Source organism: Gavialis gangeticus, unplaced genomic scaffold (assembly GCF_001723915.1).
Source record: "Gavialis gangeticus isolate Ggan-Ray unplaced genomic scaffold, GavGan_comp1, whole genome shotgun sequence".
NCBI lineage: Eukaryota > Metazoa > Chordata > Crocodylia > Gavialidae > Gavialis > Gavialis gangeticus.
Window position 1 is genome coordinate 124602220 of NW_017729022.1, and position 10592 is coordinate 124612811.

At 39.5% G+C, this 10592-nt stretch overlaps 1 protein-coding gene and 1 long non-coding RNA gene across 3 annotated transcripts in view; one reads left to right on the forward strand and one right to left on the reverse strand.

The window, feature by feature from the left end:
• The window catches only part of RALGAPA2 (Ral GTPase activating protein catalytic alpha subunit 2), a 437386-nt gene that overhangs the window by 143081 nt on the left and 283713 nt on the right, over positions 1–10592 (forward strand). For both annotated transcript variants that reach the window (XM_019516125.1, XM_019516126.1), the window contains exons 14-16: positions 814–925; positions 4651–4888; positions 6460–6624. In XM_019516125.1, coding sequence (XP_019371670.1) covers positions 814–925; positions 4651–4888; positions 6460–6624 — 515 coding nt within the window. The remainder of the gene's footprint in view (positions 1–813; positions 926–4650; positions 4889–6459; positions 6625–10592) is intronic.
• LOC109296643 overlaps positions 8113–10592 on the reverse strand; it is a 21342-nt gene continuing 18862 nt past the window's right edge. The window contains exon 3 of the long non-coding RNA XR_002097011.1: positions 8113–8265. This is a non-coding gene — a long non-coding RNA (uncharacterized LOC109296643). The remainder of the gene's footprint in view (positions 8266–10592) is intronic.

Below are 10592 nucleotides of genomic sequence, written 5' to 3' on the forward strand. Positions count from 1 at the left end.
CCAAGGTCCCTTCCAGCCCTAATGTCTATGAAATCTGTGAATTATTCAGGCAAGAAAAGGTTGTTAATTATCAGTAATTGGAGTTCTTTGACGCGTATTATCCACATACACATTCAAACCCTGCCCTCCTTTTTCTCCTCTGTCAGAAGTACTAGAAGTTTTGTGACTGAGAGGAAACTGAGTGAAAAGTGTTCATTTCCCTTTATCCCCTCAGTCCCTGGGGGAGAAGGGTTGGGACTGGACCATACTTGATTTTCACACCTTAGCAGTACTTGTATCTAATCAAAGCCTCACGGCTGAGTATATCTACCTGTGGCAATATTTATGTGGACAATACGTGTCAAAGAACTCCAGTTACTGTTAAGCAGCTTTCTTGTATTATTTAATAAAATGAAATATTTTGCATCTGAAAACAATACACAATTTTGACTACTTCTATAGACACTCAGTTCTAAAGTCTTACAATGTCCCTGGTATGTAACTAAGGGCATCCTTCAGTTCTCCTTAGGCACTCCCAGTGGTCTATGTGTGGACCTACTATTGAACTAGTTAGAGACGTCTTTCTTGCCTGTGACTTCGGGGTTTTGGTTGTTATTTCCCCTTCTGAGTCACCTCGTAAAATATCAAAGGTTTACTTTTCCCCCAACTTTCTACCTCCATCTCTACATCTCTGTCTTGAAGGTCATCTGCAAAGTATATTTGAACATAATCATGTTTTCAGTTTGAGACTTGGTACATTTCTCCCACTGACAAATGAACAAGTATAATTAATAAAACGTGCAACTAAAATGTGAAATTTTACTTTGATACCAGGGAACAGATGTTACAGATTCTCCTCAGAATTACAGAAGCAGTCATGCAGAGGCCAAAGGATAGCCAAATAAAGGACACATTTGCTCAAAGCATGGCAGGATTGCTTTTCCGGGTAAGTGCCTTTCTTTTTGTTAAGAACATGTAAATCTACTTTTGCAATGCAAAGCATCTTCAGAAGAATGGTAGATAATTTTCATGTCAGTTTTGGTTATATCAGAGGTGGTTTTTCTATTATATTTTTCTGCCTCTGAAAAAGTTACTGTTTTAGTTCAATATTGCCCTGTCTTATTAAAATACTATTTACAACCCATGATATCCTGACTTATTTTTTAAAAGAGTAGTTTTGGAGTATCAGCATTGTCTGTTTTTGTAAATGTAGCCACTAAAGGCTCCAGCTGCGTTGGAGCACGTCTCTCATTCTAACCAGAAGGATATTTACGTGTCATGGTAAGAAAGACACTTAAATGTGTGTTATGAAATTTATGCTTTTGCTACTACTGTAAGAGAAACATTTATGTTGAAAATAGGCATTCCCTTTATGCTCACTGATCCCTCATTTAGAAGCAACAGCTAGATTTTCTATTGTTTGTTCATAGTAATTTCCTGTTTCCTGTTCATCTTGCACTCTTCTAGTTGCAAAATACTTACTTTCATATGGAAACAACTTGGTTAGTTTAATAAAATAACATAACTAGTATATCATAATCAGTGCATCCTACTTTTATAGGATTAGCTATATTTTTGCAACTTGGCTCTTTCAAAATCGCTAATTATCTGAGCTTTCTATAATTGTTTTCCAATGGGTAAATTCATTTTGCAAGTCAAAGTGTTGGACTGTGTTAAACGAAGGAAAATATTCATAGGTATATTAGTAAGTATTTATGCCCTGAGGTACAATATTGAGGGCTTCATGGCATCTAGCATTAAGATTCTTCATGATGTGCCATTGTTTGTTGACAGTTTTGAATTTTTTACTCTGCTCTTTTTATTATAATGATAATTCTCTTATATTATTTCAGAGCTCTTAAAGTAAGAGTATTATGAACATCGGATTTCAGATTTTTAAACTCTCTGGCATCAGATGTACTATTGAAAAAGATATTCAGGCTATTGATGTCAAATTGCTCTATATATATTAATTGGATAACCAGTTTACAAAGTGAATTGAGTTTCCTGTTCCTTCCTAAAGTATTATATTACCTTTCCTATTTGGTAATACTCTTATAGGAGTATGACAATAACATCCTCCCCCACCATTTTTTCCTTTCAAAAACAATTGTTCTGCAAGTTGTGAAAGGAACTGAGAATAACATTTAAAAACTAAAGCAATTTAAATAAGAATGCATCACACCACAACATTGTGGGTGTACCTGCATCAAATAAATATTAAGATACTGTAGTTCCTGAATAGCACTTTAATGACATCTGTCCAAAGCAAGTACTTTAATGTAGAACAAATAATGTAATACAGACAATAAAGAAGGAAAACAATACGCCAGGAAATGTATATACAGTAATCACTAGGGGAAAAATTAGGAGGAGATTAAAGAGATTTTTTTCTTACAAAAGCAAGACACTTTTATATAACATTTTGCATAAATTAGATTTAATTCTTAATTTATAAGTGTGTTGTTCTCATAATCAAAGTCTAACAGCATAATTTCAAGAAAAAATATGAGAGCAAATGTACATCTTTTTCTCATTTTAATCAGATTTAAAAATTTGGATCTCTAGCACCATTGGCTGCATCCAGATGTGTTTGGATATTTGGATCCCTGGGGGACAACTAGTGGTGGCCACCTTGTGCCTCCAGTAGTTGTCCCCAGGGAGCGCCTGTGCCATGTACACTCTGGCATGCAGCAGGTTACCCTAGGTGGGGTAGGGGAGGCTGGGGCCAGCAATGGGCTGGCTCCAGCAGCCTTACCGGCATTCTGGGGTCCTCCCAGGTCTTCAGCAGTGTTCTTCATGCCGTGATTTTTTTTTTCCCATGGACTTTTTTGACCACTGGATATCCAGGGGTCAAAAAGCCCTCCTCACTGCTCCCTTGCAGGATGGAAAACAACAGAACATATGGTATGTGGTGCTGCAGATACGTCTGCAGTGCCACATACCGCATGGCTGCACTCATCTGGACGCGGCCATTCTGACTCTTAGATGTTGTTTTTATTTAGATCAGTGGTTTTCAACCTTTTTGGACTTGAGATGCATCTCACTGTATTTGAGGCACTCCTCCATAACTTTTCTGAACTAAGCAGAACCACTTTTCAAAACTATTTTGTATATTACAGTACTTAACTCCTTGCAGAGTGGCCTGACCATGGGCATGGGGGTCCTCCAGACAGGACAAGCCTGAGCCTGTGTTATCTACTTAGTTAATCTATTTATCTCCTCACACCTTGCTTATTTCCTCATACCTCATGGTATCCTTCAAAAGATCTGGCAGCACCCTGGCTGAGAATCAGATTTAAGTAGGGGTGCACTGATAGAGATTTTGGGGGCCCAGGCATTTATAGGCCAAATTATCAGCCCATCGAGCCAATATCCAATACAACAAATTTTCTTTGTGTCAGTACCAAACCGATATTGGATCAATGTATTGGTGTACCTCGAGATTGAAACTATACTTTTATTATATCTGGTTTTTCTTACACTATATTTCATAAAGGTATGGTCTTAAATTTTACCTTGCGCTTTGTGCCCTAAATTATCCTAAATTGACATTTAAATCAGATGCTTCATTTTCTAGTTTTCTTCCCCAACTTCCCCTTAAATCAAGAGGAAATTGAACTGCACAATTTTGATACAGTTCAGGTTCTACCACGTGACAGATCATGAGCTTTCAGAAGTTGCATTTGCTATATATACCATTTGCAGATAGGGTTAGTGGTTATGTAGTATTCACCCAAAAATTGTCAACATGAAAATTTAATTACATGCTACTAGAGAATTAAATTAGGTCCACTCAAATGAGTTAGAGCCCATTTCACAAGGGCTAAACTGCACTTACTTTCAGAAAAAATCCCTATTCCTGAATTCTGTAGGGAAGCTGTATGGACATCAGAACACACTTTCACCTAGAATTGTTCTGTTTATCCTGAAGATCTCATACTTCAACAGAGCTGTTCTGCCAGATTGGGCTCCTAATGCCCACCTCTTAAGTATGAGGTCAGTGCTTGTTGGTCACCAGAAGTAGAATAAATATGGACAATAATTTGAGACGGCTATAATTCTTGTAGATGGGATTTCCACTTGGATTCCATGACCCATACTCTTTCATTAGCTTCTGTATTGGTCAGTGAACTGAAGGACAGTTGTGGTTACTCTGCCCTTTATGACCTGTAGGGAAAGGAAGGAGGACATCATGTGCCCAGGTGCAGTCCCAGTAGTGACACATCTCAGACTCACAGTTACTGTAAGACATATTTATTTTTACGTACAAATGTCACGGCTACCAAAGCTGTATTTATGTATGCATCATGAGAGAAGATTTCTATATTTAAAGAAATAGAAGTATTTTTAACTGGCTGGTATCCTGGGTACTAATTACCTTAAGAAACTCTTTGGAGTAATGAAACTTTTGTTGTTTCCCTAGTTTCAAGGTGTTGTTTTTTGACACCTTGGGCTCATACCCTAAGAGAAAAGCAAAGGGAGATATTTTTTTCCCTTTAGTCCATTCCATGGCTGAAAATCCTGACCAGTCTCCCTTGTACACATACACACATATACATGCTATATAACTTTGCATAATTTCTGTTTGTCTTTGAACATGTGTTGGTAATATTTTGTAATTCCATGCTTTATAGAAATGTACACAGTGTTATTTGTTTTCTTTTCCAGACCCTTATTGTGGCTTGGATCCGAGCAAATCTGAGTGTTTACATTTCTCGAGAACTCTGGGATGAATTGCTTAGCGTGCTGTCTTCCCTAACTGATTGGGAGGAGCTGATAAGTGAATGGGCCAAAATTATGGATTCTCTGACAGTAGTGTTAGCAAGAACAGTGTATGGAGTAGAAATGACCAACTTACCACTGGATAAACTGAGTGAACAAAAGGAAAAAAAACAAAGAGGAAAAGGCAAGTTGCTATTCTTTAGTGCATTTTATGTTAAAGTAGTTAAAACGTTCTAAGTTAGATTATATCAGAGTAGAATTGGAAACCTGAATTTGACATTATAGTTTCTGACACTGCAACTATTTGGTTAAAAAATTACTTCCAACACCCTGCAGTTTGTATTATTATAAACCTACCCTGCGCTTCCTGATTGTGGCAGGGCACAGTTGGTGCCTGCCACTCTAAGGGCCGAGTCAAGCAGCCAGCAGGTGCTTGATTGCGGTGGCCATTTTAGAACCAGAGCCACCTACATAAACAGAGCGATTTGCTGCTGGCAGCCAGGCAGGAAACATCGCCTACCTGAGCTGCTGTGTGAGAACATCTACAGGTAGGAGCAGGAGGCTTGTGGTCCTGGGCATGACCTAAAACTGTGCCCTACTGGGAGTGGGTGGCCTGGTGGGGCTCCCAGTAGTGCAGGAGCCTCCAGGAAAATACCAGACCAGTTACCACCCCGGTGGAAGGTGGGTTGGGGCACCTCAATAACCCCTACCCCCCACATCACTGTAGGTAGCACTTGGGGCCAGGCATGGCTATGGCCACCTAAGCCCCCACCGGGGAGGAAAGCTCCATAGCCCTAGTGAGGGGGTGGAAGATGTGGAGCCCCAGCAAGGGTAGGCCCCCAGTGGAGGGGTAGGGATATGGAGCCCCAGTGGAGGGGGAAACCTGAGGGCTGGAGCCTGGTGTGTGTGAGTTTGTATAGAGTTGCCCTGGAAGGGGCCAGGGCAAGCTTGGCCCCAGTCAGGTAATTGGCTGCCCACTACCACAGTGAGGGTCACCGGAAAGGTCCAAAAGATGGTACATCTGCCACCCAAGGTGTGCACTAGATAAAGCCTATGGCCTAAGGGGCCTCTCCGAGAGGGAGCAAGGCAGTATAAGTTGTTGATGCATGAAAGAGAACCTGTGAGGGGGTGGAGCGTGAGAGGAGGGCAGTATGAATGTGTGTGTGTATGAGGCCTGACAACAAGGGCTAAGCTTGGTCTGGCTGTAGGCTGGGAGCATTATGTCACCTAGATGCCATCTGTGAGACTTGGACTGTGGTGTGGGGAGGAACAGAGCTGCAGATAGCGCCCTCTGGCATAGGGGCAAGAATGGGCAGCCTCTCGCCTAAATTAGAATCAAATGAGAAACAACTAGGTGTGGAAGGTGAGGAGGTGGGTGGTTGACCCAGAAACAGGTGGGCGAGCCAGTGCCAAACCGGCTCTGAGAGAGTTTTCTGTTACACTGAGCCCTGCCTGCAGGGCAGGTCCAGGTCACTTCAGGACCAGAGCCAGCACCAGGGGCTGTACCACATGTTTAACAGGCCTGCAGTACAGTTTTGTTGTATAGTAGTTTTCCATGATGTGTTTGGATCAAGGTTGTCTATCTTCTATACTTCCAAAGTTGGAATCCCTTACACTTTTTCAAAATCTTTTTGCCAGAAATAGTAGATTGAAAACATGTCCTGCGCAAATAGTTTTAGTTTCTTTTTTTTTGTACTGCAAAGTGAAGTATAGTGTTGATTATAACTATTCTAACTGATGCTGCCTTTCTCAAAGGTGGCATCTCAGATCCACAAAAGGTAACTGCAGTGGGAAGATCATTTTCATTAAGCTGGAGAAGTCATCCTGAAGTTGTGGAACCAATGAGATTCAGGAGTGCTACCACCTCTGGAGCACCAGGAGTTGAGAAAGCAAGAAATATAGTCCGTCAAAGAGCAACAGGTTAGGCACTGACTGCTTTAACCTCATTATAATCAAAACATCTGAATTATAAGCCTGAATTTTTAAAAAAAATTATAACTTCTTCTATATCTTTTAATTTGTTTTGTTTAGAAATAAATGTGTTCCCATAAACTGTTCCCTAAATGTTTTTCTTAACTTACTCTCTTTTTCTTCAAAGACTGCTCATTTTTATTTATTTCAAGACACCTTTTAGTTAAAAATGTTATAATTAGGAAAGAGATCTATTGACTCCTTTTGTAAGAATGAATGATTTATTATTTAGTACCACCTTTTTTTTAAATAGGTCAGCAAGCAAATTGATTGGCTAAGTGTTCTGGCATGTGCAGACATAATGTAACCAGTATATCTGTACAAACTGGGACTTTTTTTAGCCATGTTGATCATCTGTGAATCTTTAAGACAGCAGCTTTTAATTACATTTCTAAAAGCCCTAACTCTCTTTTCTACAACCAGCTTCAGGAAAAATAAATATTCACCAGTGAATTAAGATTCACTGTCTTTCTCAGACAAGGTTCTTTGGGTAAATCTGATATTTTTTATTAGACCAACTCAAATAGTTGGAAAAAAATGTTGTTTGCAAGCCTTTGGGTACAAACACCCTTCATCAGGCTGAGGAAGCATCTGTTAAGACCAACTGCAACAAACCATCCTCAGTCTGACAAAGGGTGTTTCTTAGGGGTGTGTGAAACAGGCCGTATTTGATTCAGCCCTAATCTGGGGCAGTGATTCAATTTGTTGATTTGGATCACTGTCCCAGTTCGATTCAGCTGAATCCAAATCTGAAGATTTGATGCTGATTTGGAGAATCAGTGATTCAGCCATAGACACAGCTTTAAATGTTTTTTTCTATATGCCTTGAGGTACCGGGGTGGTTTGTGAATGCTGCTATGGTGGGGGCAAATGGAGCGTCCCCACCATAGCACCACAGGAGCATGGCGGGGGCCCTCTGCATGCTCGGCAATGAACCCGGAAGTGTACAGGAAGTACTTCCAGTCCATTTCTGGGTCTGCTGCTGAGCACGTGGCGGGGCTCTCCCAGCTCAGCAATCAGCCATGGAGGGTTACCCTTGCGCACTTCCCAGTGGACCTGGAAGTGCTTCTGATCCATTTCTGGATCTGCTGCCAAGTGCGCTGGGGAGCCTGCCCCCCCCACACTGCTGTGGGATGCTCCATCTGCCTCAGCATCGCAGCATTCACGAGCTGCCTGGTACCTTGAGGTATGTAGAAAAAACATTTAAAACTATATCTATGTCCACATTGTTGAATCTTTCCAAATCTCTCCAAATTCATTTGGAAGGTTCCAGTTAGATTCGGAGAGATTAAAGGGTCTCCTGATTCAATTTGGATTGAATCTGAAGATGCAGACACTCCGAATCGGGCCAAATCTCCACCGAATCGAATTGGTGGCTGAAGCTTTGCACAGCCCCAGTGTTTCTGACCAAAAGCTTGCAAAGAAGAATTTTTTCCAACTATTTGAGTTGGTCTAATAAAAGATAACAGATTTATCCAGAGAACCTTGTCTGCCTATGTCCTTAGACCAACACATCTACAACCTATGCCCCTGGCTTTCTTAAGCATTTAAGTACTGTGATGAATACAAGTTTATCCTGTACTCCTGATTCTGTGCAAACGAATCCATTAGTGTTGTATTAAGATTCTAGTTTTATATCAACAAACTCTGGAAAATACAGTATGTATTCACAATAATCTTTGTGTACCCCCTTGCTGTTCTTGCCAAATTTGAACTGTAAAACACTTTTCTATAACAAAGAAGTCTGTGACAGACCATTGTAGTGCTTTCGTTATGGAGAGTATTTCTCGTATTTGTTCAACCCTGTACTGTATGACTTGACAGTTGGTAAACTTTTCTTTTGTAATTATAACTATGTGGAGGTATAGAAATATTTAATAGTTTTGCATAACAGTTATAGTACCTATAATTTATAGGGTTAAACAAGTAACTTAATGTAATGAGTTGTTTACTGAATACTAATTTATAATTTATTTTTTGTCATTTAGGAAGTATTTTATTACAAATTTTTAAAAAAAAAAAAAGGGGGGGGGAGAGGAAAAAAAGCTATAAACTTAAATCTTTTTCCCAGAGTATTGTATTGGTACTGTATAATAATGAAAATATCAAGCAGATAATAAATAGTTTTGATACAGACATATTTTATTAGTCTGTTCTTTTTTCAGCTGAAGACAGATTTATCTTTATTCTACAGTGTCAATTTTTAATTTAAGCATCCATACACCTTGTGAATGTTGTTACATCTTCCACTTTCTTGATATTGAGACGGGGGTAAAAAGCCTTTTTAATTTACATAACTTTCTTGCTTGTGTGTTTTTTTTTTGTTTGTTTTTTTTTTAAGAAGAACACACATAACATTCTGTAGATCCCCAGATTGCAAGAATTGTTGCATGAAGTTAAGCTCCCAAGTTCATATTTAAATGCCTAAATATGTCCTCTGAGTTGCAACAGTGCATCAGTTGAGGGAACGGCCCTTAAATAGTCTGTACTTTTGAAAATAAATTCATTAATTTAGGTGCCTAAATGTGGACATCAGTTCCTGAAAGTCTTGTGATAATTCCATTACCTCTGTAAATTATGTTTTCCAAAATATTTTAACATTCCTAATTTCATTGTAATTATATATCATTTATCCTTAAAATGTTACTTTTTCAACACAATTTATAATAATAGCTTTCAGAGCACCATTCAAATTATGTTCTGTTTCTGTACTTCCATATAGTTGGGAAATAACTTGCTTCATCCTCCTTTGTTCCACCTGTTTGCCTCCAGTCTGTTAGGATGATGATATAGATTTGGTAGCATCTTCAGTTTCCTTTCTCTTGTGTTTCTTACTTTTTGTAAAGAAAAAGATGTTGAGGAAAAAATAGGAAGAAACAAAATAGGAATAGGGAGAGAAAGGTTGTTAGGGGAGTTGTCTGCATCTTCAGATTCAGGATAAAAGCCAGCATTTTCAAACATGCCAACATAATGAGTTTCATCTCCTCAGGTAGCAGATTCTATCTTCTGATCTGACATATGCTTAAGGGTTCCTGGTCTACTGACAGTCAATAGGCAACAACAGCAGAAGATTCTTACTGCTTTTAAGTAAATGATATTCTGCTACATGACCTTCTCATTCACAACAAATAGATAATTTATCTCACTGCTAAAATTTGGAAGTGGTTCTCTGTTTTTTCTGGAAGCTGCAGGACCAGAGCAAGCCCATTAGACTTCATCTTACCAGAAATTCAGCTTCAGTTGCTAGAAAGTAGCTGTCCATTCAGTGTCCCCCACAGACTTTGTTTATATCTTTTAATTGTTATACTTTTTATGGTAGTGACTTTATTTAAATTTCTAGCTCTACTTCCCCTCTCCCTAGCTGGGGAATCCCTAGAGCATTGAGAAATTAATCCTTTTATTCCTTTAGCACAGAAGTTCTCCAGCCAGCTTTCTCTGTACTTTATGGCCGTGTCCATGTACTGCACATTCAGCTGTTCTCTGCACTGCAGGGGTCAGCAGAGATATAATTTGATAGAGTCTTCTAGGTATAAAATCTAATTTATTGGAGGTTTGCCTTGAATTTGTCCTCTTCCCACTGCTACACCAGGGAAATGCTAAATCTGGGGGTCAGGTACCCCCTTAGTCCTCTGCCCCCAAAACTTTTTTTCCTTCCTTATTGTCAGACCCTGCTCATCCTGAGGATATGAAAGTGAGGAGGAAATGTGAGGAAAAATTGGTCTCAAAATAAGTATAGCTTTAGTAACTTGCATATAGTAGCCATTCACTTAGTTCATCCAAAATCGATGCATTTGGTTTTTTTTTTTTTTTTGAAGCAGGCTGACGTTGAAGCACCAATAAGGCGCTCGTACGCAGGTTCTCCCTGGCAGACTCAGTTCACAAAAAGCCAGGCCGTGATCTGACAGGCCCGAGGGCAC